This window comes from Podarcis vaucheri, assembly GCF_965113315.1.
Source record: "Podarcis vaucheri genome assembly, chromosome: 3".
Lineage (NCBI taxonomy): Eukaryota > Metazoa > Chordata > Lepidosauria > Squamata > Lacertidae > Podarcis > Podarcis vaucheri.
Window position 1 is genome coordinate 82,016,248 of NC_138761.1, and position 24,676 is coordinate 82,040,923.

At 42.3% G+C, this 24,676-nt stretch overlaps 2 protein-coding genes across 8 annotated transcripts in view; one reads left to right on the forward strand and one right to left on the reverse strand.

Annotated features, from left to right (window-relative positions):
• The window catches only part of ANKRD6 (ankyrin repeat domain 6), a 64,468-nt gene extending 56,168 nt beyond the window's left edge, over nt 1–8,300 (reverse strand). For 2 of the 7 annotated variants that reach the window (XM_082216873.1, XM_082216872.1), the window contains exon 1: nt 7,978–8,281. The gene's annotated coding sequence lies outside the window, so the exon portion shown is untranslated. Of the gene's footprint in view, nt 1–7,977 lie in introns of all 7 variants that reach the window. The other 5 variants (XM_082216878.1, XM_082216870.1, XM_082216877.1 and 2 more) reach the window with 5 other exon arrangements.
• A 1,995-nt stretch (nt 8,301–10,295) lies between these two features.
• Nucleotides 10,296–23,904, forward strand: RRAGD (Ras related GTP binding D). The gene is made up of 7 exons (XM_082216912.1): nt 10,296–10,776; nt 16,989–17,284; nt 18,336–18,535; nt 19,883–19,997; nt 20,538–20,680; nt 21,688–21,836; nt 23,137–23,904. Exons 1-7 carry the CDS (start codon nt 10,575–10,577, stop codon nt 23,286–23,288), a joined length of 1,257 nt encoding a protein of 418 aa, XP_082073038.1. The 5' UTR covers nt 10,296–10,574; the 3' UTR covers nt 23,289–23,904.
• Nucleotides 23,905–24,676: the final 772 nt, after the last annotated feature.

Here is a 24,676-nt window from a genome sequence, read left to right on the forward strand (position 1 = left end):
CCCTTCACCCTGCCAGGTCCCCCCCCCCCACACACACTTGAAATGCACATTGCAAGTTTTTTTTTTTCCAGCGCAGGAACATTTCTTCCTCTTCTGTAAACAACATTGTTTCTTGCATATTTGAACTGTGCCAGCAGTAATCACGAATTCAGCAACATCTCAGTAACTGTAGCTTTAAACCTCTCCCACTTTGCTCTCCACCAAAAGACAGCTAGCGCTTGGGGGCAGATTCTAAGAGGTCATAAAGGGTCACAAGAATACTATTAACATCCACTTACACCCTGTGTCAGAAGAAGGCAGCAAAAGGGCTCAGGAATGAAGATTTAGTATCTTGGTGAAAAGATCTGGTTTTACAAGATCCTTCACAGATAATGTCCTTCATTCCAAGGCACTGTTGGCATTTTGTTCTTTGTTCCTCTGCCTCTCCTCTCCCCAGACAAACACACTATTTGTATCAGGCTTCTGGAAGTAGGGGTTTTTTTTGGTTTGCAAAAACCGGAGGAATTATAAACCTGGTCTTACTTTATCACAAATTAAGAATGCTCTTACGTGGAGAGAATCCACAAATCAGAAGAATGGGCACTGGACAAACTGCTTTCATTCAAGTTGAGAAAGAATGGCATAAACTTGTAAGGATAAGCTAGGAAAGGGGACACAAAATTGTAGGGAATATGCAAAACTGGGGACAGACAGGCATTAGGGCACTTGTTTCTGTATCAGACCATTGCTCGGTCCCTGCTCCTGCCAACCTAGCAGTTTGAAAGCACACTGAAGTGCAAGTAGATAAATAGGTACCGCTCTGGCGGGAAGGTAAATGGTGTTTCCGTGCAGTGCTCTGGTTCACGGCCAATAAAGTGAGATGAGCACCGCAACCCCAGTGTCATCAGCGACTATATCAGAATGAGAAGACCTCAAAATTAGCAAGACCAAAGAGGAGGGGAAGTCCCTCATTTTTGAGTCAGCATACATTGGGTAGGGTTCTGCAACAGGCTTAAATGGTTAAAATTTACAAGCAGAAGACAGCAGTATTATGCTCCAATAATACTTGTTTCACTTTCACTGGAACATTCACAAAATTGTGCTCTACAACTCAAAGCAGGTTTCAAAAGAGGACAAGTTGCCAGAAGCAAAGATATAGAATGTAAAAGCACATTATTTTACATGAAAGAGGAAATATGTTTACTATTTACACACTGCAAGAGTAGGTCCATTCCTTAATTTAAAATTTCTGTGTCTTTTTGATGGTGAGTAAATTTTACTCTTCTCTTAAAACAAACATCATTTAGTCCCCCAATCCTAGAACTTTTTCGTGATCACAATTATTAGAATACTTTCACAGGAAATATTCTGTACTCAGAAAGGTCAGTTTAAAGAGAGCAGGAGGGAGGTTGTGTAGTTATTTCCGGAAACAGTTCAAACGCATGAACGATGATTGGTCTTGCTGACAGAAAAGGTTTTGAAGAATTACGTCCGCTACAAGCCTTGTGTAACACAGCTAACACAGTTAATTCCTATTGTGCCCTTCAAACAAATTCACTGAAGCTTAACCTGTCTTAACAGTAGTTTCGCTCTGCACACACACTATTCATCATTCTTAAAATCCTCTAAATGCCAGGTATTAAAGGAAGCCCTGAAATATACGTAAATAATAATGTTGTCGTTACTTATAATGCATTTTTGCCACTGACAATTTTAGCAGAAAGGAAATCAACAAACTACAAGAGTTCAAGCTTCCCTGTGACGTAACTACCTTGTAATTCAGTCACTAAATGACGACACACAAAACTTCATTCTAGAAAGTTATCAAAGTACTGTACAGTACAACAAAACATACTGAACTGACAGTAACTGCAAATCTATGCTTGTTTTCAGAATCCTCTAATGGAAGCGTAAAAAAAAAAATGTTCTATAAAGTTTAAAATACAGAAAAAGCACTGCAAACAGTGTTCGAAACTCCCATCATTCTATACGCATTTTGCAACAGGGAATTTCATTAGGGCGAGCAGTTTCTGAGCTCTGGGCGCAATACTGCACCTAAGATTTCAGATTAAAACTGCAGAGTGGAAGGAAAGGAGGACCTTTTTCTGCCTCCCCACTTCCAGCTACGCTCTGAAGACTGCAGAAGAGACCTTCTTAAGAATATTAGGGGATTGAGCACAAGAAGAACTAGACCATGTGAAAAGTAAACATAATATTTTAGCTGCAGTTCATTCATTTTCAGCTTTGTACTCATTATACAAAATTGCGCCTAGACATTCTGTTGTTGTGCCCATAACCTAGATTCAAGGTGACAATTATCTCTTAGCTTTCATAACTCAGTTTCTAACACTGACTGTAAAGTGGGGAAGAGAACAGTATCAACTCTCTTCACCAGGCCTGTAACACTTTAATACAGTAAAACCTTTGTTTTGTATCTTACATACCTAAGGCAAAACCTAAGGTCAGATGGCATTCTGAGCTTTAATTTTGAGGATTGAGGATCAAGCATCTATATGATATATTTTATTGCAGGAAGCATATCTCAGGGACAAACAGAATTTAGGAAACAAACACGGGCATTGCTTGTCATGGGCATTACATTACTACCAACCAACCTACCTATTTCAGAGAACAGCATATTCCTCCCCATACATTAAATTCAATCCTTGCATACCTAGTTTATGCAAATAACAATGAAATGTACAGAAATGTTGAGTGTAAAAATTAATTGCATCCTTCAGTTTATTTCATCTTGTTTTAAAACTAGATCCCTTTACACAAGTTGCTTATTATCATCAACATCAACAACAACAACAACACATACAAAGAGTCCCCCCTTTACAACGAAGCAGAATGACAATGTGACAATTTTGAAATAGAAGAATGCTTTATTCTCAATGCCCCATTAGCACAAATGAAGAAATGGGCAACGCGTGTGGGATTATATCAACTAAAGGAAGAATAATTAGATTACAGTCTGCTACTGTATTTTGAAAAGAAACAAATGCTGACTTTCTAAGTGATTTTTCACAGGCATTTTTTTTAAATATTGGCCTGAGACATATCTAAGACTACCAATCATGGAGCCTGTGTGCAGAAGTATCCTTTTGCATACGGATGTCTCTGGGCACATCAAACCTTCCAATGTGTCTTGCTATTGATGGACTTGGGATAGAAATAACTGCAGAAACTATAATGCATGCCAAAAACTCAATAATTTAATTATGCTCTTCTGCTGTCTGCACGGGACAAATTGGTGTAGGTCTCAACGCAGAGTGAGGGTGGGGGATTTGACACAAATTTGGCACTCCACAGGAACACATCTAGAGATGTATGCAAATCAGCCTACAGATGTTTGGTAAAATTCAACTGATTATACATATACACAGAATGTATTAATTGAAAGGTGGCATGATTCCTGTTCTCATCAGGTGAGGGAGGCATGAGAAATTATTAATTACCGGTATTGTGCTGTGCATAATAGCAGTTTGCTACTTCCTTTTGACTGTCACAATTTTTTAAAAAAACTAAAAACAATAGATGCATTGAACAGATATTTTGATGGATCATCATTAACTCAAGCATTAAAAGAGAGTAAGAAACATTTTAAAGAATTAAACAGATAACAACTAAGAAACAGATTCTAGCACCAAGATTTGCGTTCCTTTTCAAGTCGCAACTCATCCTAGGTTTAAATTTTGCCTCAAGGGGATGCCAATAATACAAGGGACACAATATTAGTAATCTAATATGGATGTTTTTCGTACAAAAACAGAGGCCTGAAATGTAAGTTAGTGCCACACATTCTCTTCTACTTTTTTGCAATCCACCCCTATGATATGTTTCACTGCATATGAAAGTAACTAGAATGTTCAGTCCCTCCCTAGTACTGAATTATGGCATGACTTCTGTGCACCTAAGTAATAAATCTACAAATGGTATATCTTGTACAAGCATATAATCACATTAGCTAGGACACCGTTTTTCTATCACTCTTTATGTTCTGTTTCGAGCTGAGTGCTTCAAGAATATGCTATCGTTTTTTATAGATTTAGATGTTCTACATCTACCTGAATATTCATCAGGCTTAGTACTTTGTGTTACTTTAATACTCAACACAAAGCTTACAAGATAGAGGACTAAGCCCAGCCCTGTTCTAAAGTGTCTGAAGCAAATTGCAACTCATCTCTTCAATAAGAAGATGACAGGAACTGTTTTGGAATGCATAGATAACTGCATTTTAGAGATATGAAGATCCTGCCCTCTTGACTAGGCTGCTACATGCTTCACGGCAGGCAGTGGAGAATATCAGGACTTTTTGAATTTGCAGGTAATGGTCACCAACCATACATCAAGTTAAACATGAAAAAAACTTGCATTGAAAGTTAAGTTGCACAAAGAGAGCCATCACTGCCAAAGCAGAGGCTGATTCAACACACATTTGTCAAAGTTTATGGGAATACATTCGGTGTGGCTGTGAAAATATTCCGCCAATATTGAACAGGGGGATGATCCTTAAAACATCTGGTGTATGAAATGCATATATGCAGAGCTGTTGTGGCACAGCAGCAAGACGGGGACTGGCCATGCTAACAATTGTGCTTAGAATTTCCAATTCTCAAAAAGAAAGGAAGCTTTATTCTTTATACAGCTATGGAAACCGATAATATCTGGTCATATTTTAATACACTGTATTTGCAAGGTGTTATACCTTGCAAATGGAATACTGAAATGCACACAAATCAGCATTAACTATTCAAACAGTAACTTTCTGCCAAAGCTTCCACTTCCTTATCGGAACTCTCCCACCCAACAGTTAATTTTATTTTCTTGTAACTGTCTTCAGCCAACGCAGTCAATCACTGAAATTACACAATTACCCAAGTGTGTTATATACGTATAGAAACACCATAAAATATAGGTAGCAGCTTACTATATTTAACAACCACTATAAGCTTATTTTGAAGGGACGCGGGTGGCACTGTGGGTTAAACCACAGAGCCTAGGTCTTGCCGATCAGAAGGTCAGCAGTTCGAATCCCCGTGACGGGGTGAGCTCCCATTGCTCGGTCCCTATTCCTGGCAACCTAGCAGTTTGAAAACACGAAGTGCAAGTGGATAAATAGGTACTGCTCCGGCGCTGCTCTGGTTCGCCAGAAGCGGCTTAGTCATGCTGGCCACATGACCGGGAAGCTGTACGCTGGCTCCCTCGGCCAGTAAAGCGAGATGAGCACCGCAACCCCAAAGTCATCTGCAACTAGACCTAATGGTCAGGGGTCCCTTTACCTTTACATAGCTTGCTTTAAAATAGTTTAATTCCATTTTTCTGCATATGCAAAAGCATAAAAGTAGTGTTTTAATTCAGTGCTTGCAATAAATTTGCAAAGTGTGTTGTAAAAGACACAAATTATAATAATAAACTTGCTCAATGCAAGTTTTTGTTTAACAGATTCTGTCTTCATTCTAACTTGTCTCTAATGAGAACTGGTTGTGACAAGTTTAACTATAATTGGAATGAATGCAGGTTTTTTAAAAAGTATTTAAAATAAGAAACCTTCATAAACTTCCTAAAGTGCAGGAGATTGTTCAAAAGCAGCTTCCCAGTGCATTTATACATGGGGGCAGGAGGGAAACCACATGTGAGGCAGTCAACACCTGACAACTTACATTTGGGATACACATCATAATACCCTCCACTGAAGCACTTATCGTTTAGAGAAAGTAGGTATGTAACAGGAGATGTGTTTTCTTCTTAAATAAATCAAGGTGACGGGATTCTGGAAATGAGAGGTGTTGACAGCAGGGCTTACCATGAGGCAAGTAGGGGTAGCAGACTTGGAGTGCCATTAATTAGTGAGAGACAAGAGAGAGGTGACCATTGCATGGGCAGAATCCACCAGGAAAAGTCCCTTCACAAATTGCACTGAAATGAACAGGAGCTGAATATCTTGCACATGCGCAGCTCCCATTTATTTCAATGAAGGCTTGCAGGAGAATTACTCCTACTGTGGCCATTTAGAGTTTCCACATCAAGTTTGGAGCATACCTGGCTGGATTGGGCTCTCAACTCAGCCTGGAAGACATGATGTCTAATCTACAAGTCAACAAATCGGGAAACTGGGCTCAGAAGCCAAATGCAGCCATCCAGGCCTCTCTTCCTGGACTGCGTCCCCTCAGCCACAATCCTCAGTAGCCTTTTGCTTTGGGTTCTCAAGTGCTTCTTCTTCTTTCTTTTTTTTAGAAATATTTATTACAATTTTTTAAGAACACCAAACATACAAAATACCATCACCATATAACAAACATAGAAATAAAGTAAAGTTATAAAGTAAAGAAAGAATAAAGAAAGAGAATAGAGATAAAATAAAAGTTCTTCACAATCATACTTTCATAATCTTTGGACTTCCTCACATCACCCTTCCCTGCGTTCTCAATCATATAGTTATATGCAGCAATTTGTTACATTACTTTCATTCTTATCTTATATATCTCAGATATTATGTTCCAAATTTAAGTTGACTTTGTCGTAAATTACCCTGCTTGGCTTGAACATAATTCTGCTTCCAATTTCATCTTTCCTTTAAAACATCATATATTCTCATATGTCTTACAATAAAATTACTGCTGCCATGTTACTTTCAATCGTGCATTCTCCTAGCATTCATACAGTTTATAGTGTTTTTGTAGGTAGTCCTTAATTTTTTTCCAGTCCTCTTCCACCGTCTCTTCTTCCAAGTCTCGAATTCTGCCGGTCATTTCAGCCAATTCCATATAGTCTATCAGTTGCGTCTGCCATTCTTCCAGTGTGGGTAAATCTTGGGTCTTCCAGTATTTCGCAATAAGTATTCTTGCTGCTGTGGTTGCATACATAAAAAAAATTCTATCCTTCTTTAACACCCCTTGGCCGACAATGCCCAAAAGGAAGGCCTCTGGTTTCTTAAGGAAGGTATACCTAAATACCTTTTTTAGCTCATTATAGATCATTTCCCAGAAGGCCTTCACTCTCGGACAAGTCCACCAGAGGTGAAAGAATGTTCCTTCAGTCTCCTTACATTTCCAGCATTTGTTATCAGGCAGGTGATATATTTTTGCCAGCTTGACTGGGGTCATGTACCACCTATATATCATTTTCATAATATTTTTTTTCAAGGCATTGCATGCCGTGAACCTCACTCCAGTGGTCCATAACTTTTCCCAGTCAGCAAACATAATATTGTGCCCAATATCCTGCACCCATTTTATCATAGCTGATTTGACAGTTTCATCCTGCGTATTCCATTTCAACAGCAAGTTATACATTTTTGAAAGTACCTTGACCTTAGGTTCTAACAGTGGGTTCTCAAGTGCTTCTGTCTGGCTAGAATGAGTCATTGGGCTGTAATTAAATTTATCTTGGTTGGATGGGGAAATGAAGAATAGAGTAGAACCTGTAACTTTTGCAAAGTGCAAAGGTAAGAGACACATTTATTGACCCACTCACGTTTGCTTCTGCCCCCCCTGCTGTAAATTGAGTCTCCTAATCTCAGGTGTGACCTGGGTCAGCTGTTGCTGCTTCTCTGATTGGTAAGGAGAAGGCGGCGGCACTCTGGCTATGCTCAGACTCCCGTCTTGCTTTTTTCATTGTTTTTTTTTCCCCTCGCCTTCCTACATAAGCCAGGGTGTGCATTGGCATATCCAGGCAGCGTTATGGTTTAACGCTGGCTCAGACCTGAGCCCTGGAAGGTTCTGAGATTAGGAGGAGGGGCGAGAGAGGAAGAGGCAACACTTGCAGCGGCCAAACAATCACAGAAACAGGAGCTGGGGGTGGGGAGAAAGAGAGAGAGAAACAGAGGAGTTCCTTACAGATAGCTCTTGTATTCAAAGATTCCCCCCTCCTGCTTGTTTACAAAATGTAGACACGGTGTAAAAGACGGAGCCTTGGCTGCAGAACCCTCTCTTCCATGCAGGGATAATCCTCCCCTCTCAATGCAATGCATATATGTATATTTTAAATGCCTACCTTTTCTCTTCTCTCCCAGGGCGCCCTGCTACGCACATCCCAGCTCGGCGGACGAACAAACCGCGCAAAACGATGGGCTTGTAGGAAGCGGGGAGGTGGGGGAATCTCTGCCGCTCCAGCTGCCCCTCGTAGGAGCGCTAGGCTTGGTCCTCCCTCGCTCCACCCTCGTGAAAAGGGTTTGCAAAGTTACTACGAAATCCTGCTCCAATGCACGCCGCAGGTAACTTTGCTCTCCGGCGTGGGGCGGGGGGAGGCTTCTGCGTTCACCATCCGCTCCGGCATTGCCATCTAGCGGCCGCACCTGGAAACAGCCCAAAGTGAGAAAGATCTGCTGCTCAGAGAGCGGAGTCAAGAGGTCGAGATGGGCGTTGGTGAGCGACATCTAGCGTCCACGGTGCGGAACAGCACGGTCCGGAATTCTGACCCTCCTTGATTCGCATGCCCTAATTTTTTTCATCACAATATATGTCCCATGGAACACCGTGAGACTTGCTTCTCAGGAAAATAAAAAAACAAAAAAATCACGCTTAGGATCTGGTGGTTGACTATCTGTGTAGGAAAACAGATGTGGCAAAAGGAGCAGCACACATTTAAGAAAAAAATAAATCACTCAGTGATTGACTTGAATATACAAAAAATGCTTCCACAGCTCAAACACCACTCTCCCCACCACCACTTCTGCTGCCACCGGAACACACAGCCGGTGTTCCACTCACCCCCAAACTGGGTGAGAGTGGAGGCATCCTGCAAGGTGCTGTGGCTCATCTTCTCCACCCCAGGAGGCATTCCAGTGAGAGGGCGCATTCTGGTGGTGGCGGAAGTGGTGGGGTGGGCAGGGCGCCGCCTCTTGTTCATCCACCACCTGAGGCAAGTGCTTCACCCCGCTGCATCAGTGGGCTGGTTCTGCGCTCTGGTGTATGCCTGGGTCAAAAAAGCAGGCCTTGCCCATACAGTGGTAGCTCGGGTTACATACGCTTCAGGTTACAGACTCCGCTAACCCAGAAATAGTGCCCCATATTAAGAACTTTGATCCAGAATGAGAACAGAAATCGTGCTGTAGTGGCGCGGCAGCAGCAGCAGGAGGCCCCATTAGCTAAAGTGGTGCTTCAGGTTAAGAACAGACCTCTGGAACGAATTAAGTACTTAACCCGAGGTACCACTGTATTTGTTTTCAAGCGCCTGAGCTCAGTAACAGAACATATAAAGCAATATTTTTAAAGTGATGAACCATCTGGTCATGAGGATAATGGATTTCTCCTATCGCTCACAAATCATGAGTCAAGAAGTGCGTTCAGAAGCAACAGATTGCTTACTGGCCACAGGATTGTGCAGCCATAACTGTATAATGTAAACCAGTCACTCCGAAGCATCTTCCCTGACTAAACTTGTCTGCAAATTTTCAAGGGTGCACTTTTCATCTTTACTGTCCCTGTCTTGCCAGCTTATTCAATGCCACTGCTTGAACTTGTGGATTAATACTGAGAAGACAGCGCTTTTCAAAAGACATTTTGCGGTGTGGTTCCCTGAAGGTTTCCTCTGGTAAAAATTTGCTGCCTTCTGTGAGACTTACAGTGCAATCCTCTGTATGTCTACTCAGAAATAAGCCTCACCGAGTTCAATGGGGCTTACTCCCAGGTAGAAGGGTGTGGGTATACACATGTACAGGGTGAGTCTTTTAAAAGAGGCCCCGTGGGACATTTGTACTCTGTATCCACAGGGCCTCCTTTAAAGGACTCACCCTTTATAATTGCAGCCAGCCTCTGTGGTAAGCATGCTTAGGACGGCAGTTGTATGTTAAAAAGGGGATTTTGGCTCTCAAATCTGGCCAGAATACTTCACCCTCAGATGTGCTAGTAAGCTAATGGGGACATAAATACTCTGTACATGCTCAGATGCCAAATGCAAGAGGAGACAGCCACACCCATACATTTAATAGCTGTTCAAAAAAGGGGCTTTTGGAAGATCTTGTCATGTCACTGTGTTACAGAAAGAAAGAAAAAGGTGTACCTGTCAAAATCCCCAACTCTGCACTACTCTCGAGTCTAGTCACCACCGCAGCCTTCCCACTACGTACAAAGTGCACAAACACACCTATTTTTGGGGCGAGGTGGGACGGTGTGTTTTGAAACATTGTTTGAAACCCCGCGGCTTTCCTTTCGCAAATTACACGCTGGCCCCTCCCTCCGTGTGGCAGGAGAATCCTTAATATATCTATCTACATCTATTTAAAAAGTATGTGTGTGTGCGCGCGCGCGTTCATTGGTAGGGCCCCTCCCTCGAGTGGCTCGTTTCTCGGCGTCTACTATTATGTTACTCCGTGTGTGTGTGTGTGAGTGAGTGTGTGTGAGTGTGTCAGGTGACTTGGGTCACGCAGTTTCTCTCCTCTGGGAGGGGCGGCAGGGCCTCGGCTGACTTTCCTTTGACAACTGCGGCGGCGGCGGCGGCGGCGGCGAGGAAGAAACACAAGGAAAGGGAGCAGCTTAGGTCAGCGTCCCAGGCGAGAGGCAGCCTCGAGGGGCGCGGGGTGTCCCGCTGGGGGTCCGGCCGGCCGGGGTCTGCCTTCGGAGAAGGGGCAAGAAGCCCGGGGAGGGAGCAGGATGAGCCAGGTGCCGGGGAAGCCGAAGGAGCAGGAGGAGGACGAGGGAGAAGAGGAGGAGGAGGAAGAGGAGGAAGATGAAGAGGAAGACGAGGAAGAAGACGAAGACGAGGAAGAAGACGAGATCGTGGGGCTTGCAGATTACGGGGACGGGAGTGGATCGTTTTCGGACGGCGACCCGGAGAACGGCGGGGACGGGGCGTGTAAGTAGCTCGGCGGCGGCGCCGCCGCTGCCCCGGAGGGAAAGGGCGGCCTCGTGACTGCCAGGCCCATTGTTTTGGGGCGGAGTGAGCGGCAGAGAGAGAGGGGGGGGGACCCACCGGGCTGCGCGCAGGCGGCGTTCAGCGCACCCGGGAGAACTGGGGGGAGTTGCGGGGCTGGGAAAGGGGAGGGAGGAAACGGGGTTGGGTCACGGGGGTGCCCACTTTGGATGAAATATTGTTGTGAGTGACACACAGGTAAGCTCCGCCCCACGTAATCGATCACAAGACGCGGGTGCACAGACACACACCCTTTGAATGGCAATGCCTATGGACTTTGGGGGACCTCAGCCCCTAGGAGTGGGAGGGGGAGCAACAAACTGCACCCATAATGTTTGCCCTGCATGCCATGGGCATAGCCAAAGAGGGGGGCAGCTGCCCTCCCCATCAAGTAAAAGAATAGAAATATTTAACTGATCAATTTCCCCCCCAACAATGTCCTCTCCCCCCAACAAAAATATTGGCTATGGCCATGCTACACACACCCCTCCCCCCCTTTCTTTCTTACTTTCTTTCTGCCCGCAGCAGCAGCAACCTGAGTGGCCCAAGGCATTTTGTTACCCGAAGCAATGAGGGCCAAGGTGGTGTCCCAGTTCCGACTGGGCTGGCAGATATACTGAAAGGGACTCCACCTGCCACCACACCTGAGGGCTGCAGGAGGGCTTAGAGGGCACATCAGGCGGCTTGATACGCAGAGGCCTTCTAGAATTGTAGCGTTGGGCGGGACCACATGGATCATCTAGTCAGTGGCGTAGCGTGGGGGGTGCAGGGGGGGCCGGCCGCACCGGGCGCAACATCTGGGGGTTAGGGTTAGGGGGCGCAAATCCACGGGTTAGCGGGCGCAAATTACTTGCCTTGCCCCGGGTGCTGACAACCCACGCTACGCCACTGCATCTAGTCCAACCCCCTGCAATGCTGGAATATGTTGCCCAATGTGGGGCTCAACCCCATGACACTGAGACCCCATGACACTGAGACTCGTGCTCTACTGACAGAGTTATTCCAGCTTCCATTACCTTGACCCCTTGACTCATCCTCCTCCCCAGTATCTGCTGCCTCACTCTTCCTAATACTGGGACCGGCCCACACCTAACCTGTTGAACTGGGTTGGGGATTTCCCTTTGCTTTGTTTTTTGGCGAGACAGAACCAAAGTCTCGTCGTGCTGCCCAAGTGAATGCTGAGTGATCTTGGATTCTTGCAGATTGCAAAGGGTCTCATACAGGCTACGTCCGTACAGCAGAATGGGGGAATTGGTGCAGACGGTGATAGTGGTTGGAGGACAGAGCTTTGTGTGCCATGAAGCTTGTATGTTAGCCTGCTGCCCCTGGATGTGGTAGAGGATGGTGTCCCATTACCAGTATTGGAAGTGGAATTCAGTTGCCAAAGCCCAGTCATCGTCTGTGCTTGTCCTTTGCCTTGGGTAGCAAAATGTCCCGGACTGGCCCCGCTTATAGAAGCCTTTCATTCTCTTAGGTGTACAACAATTTTCAAGACACTGGCAATACAGGTGGGAATAAGGTTGTGGGGATGTGGAAGGCTTCTGGGGTGGGAAAGGCTGTGCTTTGAATTGGGTAGAGTATAGAGTGAGGGCCTTGAAGGAGAGATATTAGAACATGGGGATACAAGTACAGTGGTTCCTCGGGTTACAGATGCTTCAGGTATAAGACTCCACTAACCCAGAAATAGTACTTTGGGTTAAGAACTTTGCTTCAGGATGAGAACAGAAATCGCTTGGTGGTGGCGCAGCAGCAGCGGGAGGCCCCATTAGCTAAAGTGGTATCTCAAGTTAAGAACAGTTTCAGGTTAAAAACGGACCTCCAGAACTAATTAAGTTCTTAACCCGAGGTACCATTCTAAACATAAACAGAGGTACTTGATGTCTCAGGGCTAACATTGGAATAGGGTAAGAGTTTTGGGGCAGAGGAGAGAATTTGGGGTGTGGTATCAGGTTTGGGACGTGGGTGGCACTGTGGTCTAAACCACTGAGCCTTGGGTTTGCCGATCAAAAGGTCTGCGGTTTTAATCCCTGCAATGGGGTGAGCTCCCGTTGTTTGGTCCCAGCTCCTGCTAACCTAGCACTTTAAAAGCACACCCAAAAGTGCAAGGAGATTAATAGTACCGCTCCGGCAGGAAGGTAAACGGTGTTTCCGTGCGCTGCTCTGGTGTCGGTGTTCAATTGCGCCGGAAGCGGCTTAGTCATGTTGGCCACATGACCCAGAAAAACTGTTTGTGGAGTGGACAAATACCGGCTAAAGTGAGATGAGTGCCGCAACCCCAGAATCGTTCGGAACTGGACTTAACTGTCAGGGGTCCCTTTACCTTTTATCAGGTTTGGGAGTTGGAGACATTAGTTTAGGAATGGGGTTAGAATTTGGAGTGTGAATGGGTGGTGCTAGGAATGAGATGGGTTGGAAGAGAAGCAATCCTTCCTGGAGTTTGGCTAGAGAGATTTGGAACACACGACTAGACTGAAAGAGAGGTGTGATTATGGCATTAGTCACTGAGGTGGGGATGTGCTGGAGCTTACAGTGATTTCAGTGGAGAAATGAAACGGACAGCCAGAGATGTATTTTATCTTTAGGATGGCACCTGACAATGAGAAATCTGTTGGGAGGATTAGATTTGAGAGGGGATAGATTTCTCGTGCTTTTTATAGTAATATTTTTGTATATCACTTCAGAAAGTTTGGAGCACTTTACATTCATTATCTTGGTAAGCCTTGGGTGAGACTTGCTAAAGCCATCTTGTAGTTAAAGAGAGATTTGAGCTACATATACACATGAATCCTGGCAGCTGTAGTTTACCCCCTCACAGAGCTACAGTTCTCGGCAGCATTAACAAACTAAAGTTCCCAGGATTCTTGGGTGCGTGTGGATGTGTTTAAATGTATGTTGTGTATGCAGCCCGAAACTAGGAGTCTCCTGGCTTACAGCACAAACACTTAAAACACTAATGGTACTCCAGCTTTTTGCTGCATAAATATAAAGGTGCACCAAATTTAATGTGAGCCAGGGTCTAGTTTTGGGGGGGTTACTCCCCCATCCCATCTAGTTTATATTTTCAATATCATGGTGTAGGTCCCACCCAGAAAATTGTAAGTAGCCATTGAAGGCCTCAACATATGCAGCTTTTACCTTGCTACTGAATACCCACCTCTAGCTTATGCATACCTGAGATCAGGATGAAAGGTGATTTCAGGTCCAAAGGTACAACCTGAAGTGCAGCATGACACCTAGCATTGTTTTTCCAAAGGAAATTAAGTATGAGATGTGATGTAAGGAAGAGGAATAGGTAGCTGATTGACTAGAGTCAGATCTAACTTTGTATTTTATTGTCTATTACATTTATAGACTGCCCCGTTGGCCAAGTCCTCTGACAGCTTGAAAAAATCAAATCAAATAGGAAAATACGATTGTTTAAATAATACAATCTAGCACATGTAACGAAGTAGCCAGCACCAAAAATACAGAAAAGCAGACCAATATAAAAATTTCATTAAAACTTTCTTTGTAGATAGTTTTGTGGATCTAGACTTTGTGTCCAAATAATAAGTGAGCATTTGGGGAGAGGAACAAGTAGGCACTTAGAGTACTGTCTGTTGTGGCTGCCTTGTTGTGGGGAAGAACAGGAAAAGAAGAACAGGGAGAAAACAGAGGGGGAAGGGGAGAAGGTGTCCAGGCATGTGACAGACAGTGGAATACAGTAGGTAGAAGAGAGCATTGGGAGAGCATGGAAATAAAAACATAAGTGGCTGCGCAGCTGATTGTATGGGTTGCTTCAGAAGTGAATTGTAGATGGTATAAAGTTGGGAGGAAACTTATGTAGATGAGCAATGGGATGAAACGTTAATGAGAAACTAAAGGAAAGAAAAACTAAGTTTGTTCATTGAGTTGGGGGAGGGGAAATAAGCTGGAGACGGAGGTTGGGTTCAGCCTGTGTTTTAAGAGCAGAGGGAGAAACTATCCTAATGTGTCAAACTCCTGAAACAGTATCTGGAGGGAGGGAGAAGCTTTAATAAAGTACTTCCTATTGGTATTTGTGGTACGGATATCCAGTGTCTGTTACAAATTGCACGTGTTTTACTGATGCGAACTTGGAGATCTAAGGAAATAAGGAAGGCAGACTTCAGGCCCATAAAAGGCAACAGCTGTAGAGGGCTCAGTGTTTAGAGCTCCTTTGCAGCTGTGAATGTCAGTTCCCATATTACCAGGCTCTGCTCCAGGGTCTGCCTGCATATTTTTGATGACATTGTGTGCACTGGTGTGATGGTATAGAAAGGGTATTTTTATAGGCATGTTTAAAAGTAGAAACCCTTTTTTCTGCTAATGGGTTAACCATGGTTACCTACATTTTTGTGTTAAAAAGAATAGGCTGTTCTGCCACCTGTTGCTTTGTGCATAACACAAACTGTTTTCCTTTTTGGCTGCATTCTCTTCTGTTTTACAGAGCTGGGGAAAGATAGAAAATTGCTTCAGACTCTAGGATTTCTTGAGGGAAGCGTTAGATTTATGTTTCAAAGTGTCCTTTTGACATTAATCCATAGAAAGCATTGTTGGTATTTTGTGCAAAGGAGTTTATACTTCTATAGAGTCTATATAGTTCACACACACACACACACACACACACACACTTGACAATCTGTGGATTTATAAGCAAAACAGCTTTTCCAGTGACACTACTTTAAGGAGCCCTTATTCTAGTAAGAGTGCTCTTTTTTCCTTCAAAGAGAAGGGAATGTGACAAATATTACTTGCGGTGTAGCGGCCTCCGAAATAGGTGTTCTTCTCCAAAACGAATATTCTTCTCTATCAGAGGTCTTCTCCCATGATTCAGTGAGCATATGTGCCATCTCATGTTTCACAGCTCCCTTTCAGAACTGATCTGAATGTACAGAAATAGCACATGCTACTGTTCTTTCTGGGTTATACTCCTACAGACTGCAGGTGGTAGAAAGGTTTGAATATTTGAATGCTGCACCATATAAGATAGGGATAAGGGAAGCTGTGGCCAGGGCTGGCCCAGGACATTTTAGCACCTAAAATGAACCACAAAATTGTGCCCCTCGCCACCAGGGAAGAAGCAGGGAGTGAAGACCCACATCAGGAACAAGGCAGGGCTCTCCCGATGTTGAATTACAACACCAACATCTTAAACAAAAAGATTACATTTACTAGAAGGCCATGGTAACTAAAGAAAAAAAATTAAAAGTTTTTTCTTAACTATTGAAAAAATACAGTGGTAATGGATTTCTTACTACCGTATCCTGTTTTGCATTCCAATACAATAATACAACCTTATTAATTTTCAAAAAGATTTAAATTAAGTACTGCATATTTGAATCATAACACCCATGTTAGTTTACTTGAGGAAGCTATGCTGCTCCATTTTACATATTTGTTTGGGTATTTGGGAGCTCTTCCAGTATATAGCGTTAATTATTCCAGATGTCACATACAGCAATGAATGCATATTTTTCTTTGGTCACTGTCCATTTCAATATACCTGAAGTACTTTTATTTACTTATTTTGAATATTTTTGTACCACCCTTCCTTGAAACCCCCAATACAGGTGCCTTTCTGAGATAACTAAGAAAGTGTGAGAGCATATCATAGAGCAAACAAAAAGCTGCCACTTGTATTCTTGGAAGAAAAGGCTGCATTTAAAATTTTTTACTTTCTTTCACTATTATACTAACTAACCAGAGCAAAAATAGTAAAAAACAAAAAGTCTCATTGCTTTCACGTTTTCCCTCACCAGTCAATAAACTAAAGGTTTAATAGATTGATGATTAAGTATTAAAACTAGCAACTCTGTGATTGTAACAGCTTACAAAATGCAATACTAATTCTGAGGGTCTTCTGCATTTTTCACCATCAGTAGCTTACGGTATTCTTTGAGGGAGGTGAGTTGTCTTTCGAACCAGCAGTTGTTACTGGCAAAATCTGGTGGGTAGGGTGAAGGGGAAATGCAGAGGTTAATTAGTCATTAGATCAGTCAACTAAAGCTTGATCTCTTTGGCATTGGAAAGGAAGGAATCCTAAAACGGTAGGATTGGGGAGTAAAATCAGTTGAAATTGTGTTAGAATTTGGTTGCAAATAAACACCTGTTTTTATTGTTGTTATTTTTGCAAATAATGTTTTCTTTTTATTCAGTTCTAGATTTCAATGAGCCCTTTAGTACTGAAGTCAAGCCAAGAATTCTGCTAATGGGACTGAGAAGAAGTGGAAAGTCTTCGATTCAGAAAGTTGTGTTTCATAAAATGTCACCGAATGAAACCCTTTTCTTGGAGAGCACTAATAAGATTTGCAGGGAGGATGTTTCCAACAGCTCCTTTGTTAACTTTCAGATATGGGACTTTCCTGGGCAAATTGACTTTTTTGACCCTACCTTTGACTATGAGATGATTTTCCGAGGCACCGGAGCACTGATATTTGTTATTGATTCTCAGGTAAGGAAAGGATTTGGGTTATGATCTTAGCTTAGACCAAATACCCTAAATTTGCAAACACAAACATCACCCAACAGTAGAATGGATGGTAAAAAGTAGAGATGTAAGAGCCATAAAAATACCTGTCTCACACACCCCACTCCCAATTTTTCTGATATTTCTCTCTGGGCCTTCACATCTCCAATAAGAATAGCAACACACAATGTGATTGACTCTCTCGTTAGTACAGGCAAGATCCAGAGAATGACAATCAGGATTTCCCTTCTGAGGCAGAGTTTTCCTCTGTCCCCCTTCACACTATAGCCCCTTGCTCACACACCTCAAAAGCTGATTCTGAGGGACCCTGTGGAGTAGTGTGATATGTATTCTAGGGGCCTACATCCAAGTGATTTGGCAAAAACCAGATCTCCCTCACCCACACAAGCATGAGTTCTCATTGCTCTAGTGTAGAGCAGCTCTATGGATCCTGCCCTGAGTTCTCATTGCTATAGTGTAAATATTGTTATTTTAGCTTTCATTGTTACGTACATGTAGACTTCATCATGACATTAGACCTAGTATGCTTTTTGCACCTCTATGTATTATCTGAAACACTAATACATGTAGTAGAATTGAAATTTTTATAAGAGTTAAATCGTACTAAAACAATGCTTGAGATTTATGAAGGAAACATGTGAAACTAACACAGAATGGAAATGGAATGCTCTGTCTATCCCTCATGCCTAGTTAAAACTACCATCACAAAAGTGTCCTATTTCTTAGTGAACACTACACAGAAGGAAGAGGCAAGTGACCTGTACTTGTTAAAACAGCTGCTTTAATAAGGGAAGGTGAAAGAGACAGGCAGGAAAAACAAGATTCAAAATGTAGGAGTGTTGCTAAGATTTAGTGCTTGATAACTCGCTGAAGTGCTTTCACATTGTGATTTTTGTTTATGAAGATGTAAAAAAAACCACCCTTTAAAAACTCGAGAAGTAAAGATTAAACACTTTTAATTCCTAATTGGATTTACAAAAGCAAAGCATTTATCCAGTTTATTTTTGGTTTGTAGGATGACTATATGGAAGCCTTGGCAAGATTGCATCTCACTGTGACAAGAGCCTATAAAGTGAATCCAGACATAAACTTTGAAATATTTATCCACAAAGTAGATGGTTTGTCTGATGATCACAAGATTGAAACACAGAGAGACATTCATCAGAGGGCAAATGATGACCTTGCAGATGCTGGGCTGGAAAAAATCCACTTGAGGTGAGGAGAGCAAAGCAATTGATAAAGCCTGCTTTGGGGACAGGGGAGAATGAAAAAAGCAGTATGCCTCACATATTGAACAAGCATATGTGCCAACTTTTTGTAAAATCTTAGGGGAAAAGGGGTGGCACAGCAGTGGTATGGCCAACTGAGAGTTGCAGTGGTCAAATAATTAGAAATCATGAGCTTTTTAGGCTGGAGTTCAGCATTATGTCCAAAACTGACTAATGCTCAGCTTTAAAATGAATACTCAATAATTGACATGAGAAAATAATATATTTGGTTGTATGTACTACCTGAATCCTGAAAACTGTTAACAGCATAGTCAAACTATATCCCTTGATGCTTAGGGCCCAAACGCAGCCCTCCAGAATTCCCTGTCTGGCCCTAGAGTCTCTTCCCTAGGCCACACCCCATAATGACCCTGCTCTGCCTTTCTGGCTACAGTGTGCTTCTTCCTTGCCTGGATGGAAGGCAGAGTGGGGTGTATAGAAACCAGCCTATGGCGGAAACGTAATGCTTACAGCTGTTCATCTACCCACACTTGCCTCAGGGCCCTCCCACCATTGGCATGTGGCCCCTGACAGGTTTCCAAAAAGAGAACCCGGCCCTCATGCTGAATAAGATTCCCCACCCTGGCTTAAGAGATAAACGTGTTGAGGATATAATTTACCATTTACTCAAGTAATACACAAGATGGCATAGTGGTTCAATAGTAGGCAGATGGCACTTTAAGCCTATTTCTTGTAAGAGCATCCCTTCAGAAGATTCTACAAACAGGGAGGAATGAGAGTCCTGTTACGGCTAACCTCACAAGGATACCAGCTTCAGTTATCACGTTTTACAATTCGCCAAGTGGAGGCCTGTGCTTTCGCCAGGGTTGGCGGAGGGGTGGGGTGTGCAATTTGAACATGACTTCAGCATGTAGCAAATGGTAAAAATAGGCACACTCATCAGAACTGCTAGATTATGCTTGGGTGAGGAGCAAATGGACATACAGGTGGGGTGATAAAGAGACTGTTCACTGAAACATCATGTGTCAGATCACCCATCAAAAGAAGTTTCCTTATGAGTTTTTACACCAGGAGTGCATGCAGATGTATAATGGATTATTTTTACTTGCTGAAATTTTCCACAGTAAGGGGAAACCCCAATTAAATAAAGTCTGAGCTGGCATTTTGATGATGGCAGCACGGGCAGGGGGTGGGGCGGGGCAACTTGCATGCATGGGCAACCCTAATTCCACAAGCCCCTGTCTGGAAGCACTATAATGCCTCATTTCTGTCTACAAACTTTCCAGAGCTGCTCATTTCAGAGAGATACACTGATGTCTGTTTCCTTTTCCAGCTTTTATTTAACAAGCATATACGACCATTCAATATTTGAAGCGTTTAGCAAAGTGGTACAGAAATTGATCCCCCAGCTCCCAACACTGGAGAACTTGCTTAACATCTTTATCTCGGTAAATAGTTGCTGTTTTTTTGCATATGTATTTCCTGAGCCTTTGTATATTTTCTTGCAAAACACTGTTTTTGTTTGTTTTTAATTTCATTTTTGTGTTATGTGTTGTTGTAGGATACTTGGTATATGAGAATAAATGCCAATAAAAACTGTTCAGTGAAGTGGAATTACTTTGCAAACACTCACTTGCTTGTAAACAACAATTCATTTCAAACTTTTGCTAGAATGTAACTTAGGTCTCTATGATTATTGTTACAAGCTCATATATTTATCAGAACTGTATCCACTGTTCTGATGCACTGTTCAGCATAGCTTGGTGTTAGGATTGCAGCTCAAACACCAAGTTATACTTTCAGTGGGACACAGCAATGTGAGTTCTGTTGGTCTGTGCCCAAGAATTACACTAAGACTATTTTTATAATACCATATTTCACCAGCTTTTCTTTTCTCATGCACACTTTATTGTCTCATGCGCATCATCTTTATTGTCTAAAGACTTGGTTCCTTCAATGAAATCTATATTCTCCCTGTTTCCTTGTAGAATTCTGGAATTGAGAAAGCCTTTCTCTTTGATGTAGTCAGTAAAATTTATATTGCAACAGACAGTACCCCAGTGGACATGCAGACTTATGAGCTCAGCTGTGATATGATAGATGTTGTCATTGACATCTCCTGCATTTATGGGTGAGTAAAGAAACAACAACAAAAAGTACTCTTAACGCCATCCTTTGTGCTTGTATGTCTTGGGCAACCTATAAGGCCTAAAGTCACATAACAATTAAAATGCAAATGGAGTAGTAATAAGATTAGAAGGTTTTTCTTTCATATGCAGTAATGATCTTCTAGCTTGCTGTTATTTCAGGATAGAAAAAAACTTTAATTGCAAAAGCACACACTGTGTGTGAGAGAGAGAAAGGTCATCAGAGTTGTGTGTGTGTAGATAAAAGTGATTTTGAAACTCTAAAGCTTTTACAACTGATAGAGCAGAATAGGCTGTTGTGCAGAAAAGATTAAGTGAATTCGCCTTAGTCTTGTTTAATCTACAGCACTTTTTAACTAGAAACCAAGGGTCTTCCAACAGGAGCCAGTTAGCTGATGTAACTGGGGGGTACTTGTGTATACAAAATATTATAGATCAGAGATTCTAGTAACAGCTCCTAAAATGCACCACAAGTTCTACACAAAGGCCTGGTCACTGGAAGGGCAGCATTGTAATTTTCATGTAAATAAAATCAGTGATAATTCCACTGAGGCTGAGACATAAGTGACTTTATCCCTGGCAAGCCATCAAATACATGGCAGGATTTTTTTTAAACTGCAAATTTTTAAGCAGCCTAGGATTGAAAATAGAGCTGGAATAAGATATTTACACACTAGATCAGGGAATATCAACATAGCACCCAAAGGTGCATGTGAACCCAAAGGGTCTTCTTCCTCTGCTGAATTAAGACTTGAAAGAAGCATTTGATGGAATGGGTTGTGGTGTGTGCTTGATTAGGGGAGAGGGTCTGCCCACAAGAGTTTTTCCAGCTTGTAAATGTTACCACGGGCCTAAAAAGGTTGGCATTATCTGCCTCGAACATATTTTGCTTTAAATAGACTTGAAAGCAGCAATAAAAACGTATTCATTCAAGCAGATAAAATCACAGCATTTATCTTCTCTCCAACATCACCTGTGTCTTGCTCTTCAGGCTCAAAGCAGATGGAGCAGGAACTCCTTACGACAAAGAATCAACAGCAATAATAAAACTGAACAACACAACAGTCCTTTATTTAAAGGAAGTGACAAAGTTCCTGGCGCTAGTTTGCTTTGTCAGAGAAGAAAGCTTTGAGAGAAAAGGTATTGAACTTCATTTTGAAAGTTTAAAAATCCTTCAGAATCTTGTTCCCAATGAATAATTAAATATTTGTCTTGGTGATTCCGTATATACAAGCTGTGACAAAAGTATAGTAAAGAATGCAGAGGGTATGGAGGTATTACAGTTGATCATTGGGCTTGCTGTAGCCTCTGTTAAAGTTGCTGGAGCCATATATTCATGTTGTTACATTATATATCTGGTCATTTCAGTTCAGAGTGGCACAATGTTCTTCTTTGTCCCACATTATTATTACATATCTGTGAGAGGTTAAGAGTTGAGACTGCAACTAGGCTAAAGTCACAAAGGGAGCTTTCATGGTAGAGAGGGTATTTGAACCTGTGTATCCTAGTCCAAACACTAAAGGGTTTCTGGAAATGGAACGTTTCTCCTCCCTAACGCTTAATCAGGAGTGACACTTTCTCATTACAGTGATACCTTGGGTTACAGGTACTTCAGGTTACAGGTGCTTCAGGTTACAGACTTCACTAACCCAGAAATAGTACCTTGCGTTAAGAACTTTGCTTCAGGATGAAAACAGGAATCGCGCAGCGGTAGCAGGAGGCCCCGTTAGCTAAAGTGGTACCTCAGGTTAAGAACAGTTTCAGGTTAAGAACGGACCTCCAGAACTAATTAAGTTCTTAACCCGAGGCACCACTGTATATTCACCTCTCATTCTACTCCTATATTTTCCTACCATCCTCTAAATACACAAGTACACACAAGAGTTTCCACTTAAGCAGCAGTAACATCCTTGCCTTTTGTTTTTGTAAACTTATTGCATCATACTTGCTCTCCAAATGCTGTGGGGAATGTATGCATAGAATAACTTAGTCTTCATGACTTCAGTCTCCATAGAGAGGTATTTCAACTTAAAATATATTTCATAAAACTTGGCTGGTCTTCATTATTTTGTGGCTTCAGTATCACATGACTTCTGAATCCCTGGAAAAACAAAGGGCTAACACAGCAGATTTAAACCACTCTTTGTACCCTCTTCACTTAGGGAAGTGAGATAGCTTTATAGCATTAACTTTGAGTGAGGTTACTGGCTTAGTGCTTAAATCCAAACATTGCAATGGTGCATTTTAAAATAATGTGTAATTCTTGGTAAATTGTACATAAATTTCTGTAGTCGTTTACAGCTTTTCTTACATTGTTGTGTTTAAGAGAGAAATCTGATTTTAGCCCTTTACTTTCAGTACATACCACAGAAAAGAGTTTACTTACTTGTGTTGTTGCCATGGCAGTTTGAGTATGGAACATTTCTGTTCTTTTCTTTAGGACTAATAGACTACAACTTCCACTGTTTCCGTAAGGCCATACATGAAGTATTTGAAGTGAGAATGAAAGCGGTGAAAGCTCGGAAGAATCAAAACCAAATTCAGAAGACCAAGAGGGCCACTCCTAATGGCACCCCTAGAATGCCAGTGTAGCCGAACTGTGTGAACCACTGTTAACTTGTAAAACTTCTTATTTCTTGTAATGGTTTCATCAGGTTCCATAGCTGGAAGATGAAAGGGACTGCTGTACTGGATGGCATGGATTTTACCACACTAGCCTCCTGCCAAAACACTGTTTATCTTATCCAGTTGTTCATATTAAGAAGTATCTGTAACAGAACTTTTCTGCACTTTTGTCATGTTTCTTGATGGAAATGAACTTTTGATAAACCCATTTGTGTTTTATTTAAAATGACACTTTTTACGTGTGAACTTGGGTAGGATATGTACCGTTAGTTTCTCTATATGCTGCAAACAAATGAGTAAAACAATCAAGAAAAAATGGTAAGATACCTTTTTACAAATTTGTGGGAGTTTAATATTCATGCCTGTTATATATATAACTTGTAAATTGAAGTTTTATTTTGAAATACAGTAGCAATAAAAATATTTCCTGGGAGTCCTTTATTGGTACATGAAAAGTTTTGTAAAAATAGGCTTTGAGCTAAATATCTCCCAAATGTCTCCATAATCCTGGCAAACCCATTTTGTTCTTATAATGATGATTACCTCTACAACTTTCTATAAAGAGACCTATTTTGTAACAGTTGCATGTTGTGTTTGGGTTTGTTTTTTTAAATACACTTGCAGCAACAGGAGAAATTCTATGCAGTTATGGTGGAAACAAGCAGGGACCAGCAATCACAGGGTGCAGAAGAAGAAGGAAACTGTTCATCTTCTAACCACCCCCATTACCAGGAGAGGAATCCCCAATCACCATGGATCTCTCCGCAGTGAAAGGACTGTATTTGCTGCTGTCATTCCTTAAGACTACAGTCATACCTCGGGTTGCGAACGCTGCAAGTTGCCCATTTTTGGGTTAGGGACCGTGCCGAACCCGGAAGTACCAGAACAGGTTACTTCCGGGTTTCGGCGCATGCGCAGAAGCACTAAATCACACTTTGTGCATGCACAGAAGCGCTGAATCGTGTCACGTGCATGTGCAGACGCGGCGCTGCGGGTTGCGAACGTGCCTCCCGCACAGATCATGTTCGCAACCCGAGGTATGACTGTATTTAGGTCCAGGATATTAGGGGTGGTTTGATTTGGCAATAGGGCTCTGCCTGCTAGCCCCACAGAGCTATCTAGCGGAAGGACCCAGTTGCTGAGTGAGAACCTTGAGGAGGAAGGGGTGCATGTTGGAAGTGATCGACATAGTTCTCAAGTAATGGAAATACAGCATATGGTTTCTCAAACCATTCATGCTAATCTTTTGACTAGCAAGTATATGTTGGTAACAGGAACAATGTATGAGGTTCCATGTATTTCTGCTTCCATAAGATGCCAATTCCAAGAGATGACTAAAGTGGCTCACAGGTTGC

Coding starts and splice junctions, on each gene's coding strand:
- RRAGD (XM_082216912.1), top strand. CDS start 10,575: ATGAGCCAGGTGCCGGGGAAGCCGAAGGAGCAGGAGGAGGACGAGGGA. Junction 17,285..18,335: donor TATTTGTTATTGATTCTCAG/GTAAGGAAAGGA, acceptor TTTGGTTTGTAG/GATGACTATATGGAAGCCTT. Junction 18,536..19,882: donor CTGGAAAAAATCCACTTGAG/GTGAGGAGAGCA, acceptor TTCCTTTTCCAG/CTTTTATTTAACAAGCATAT.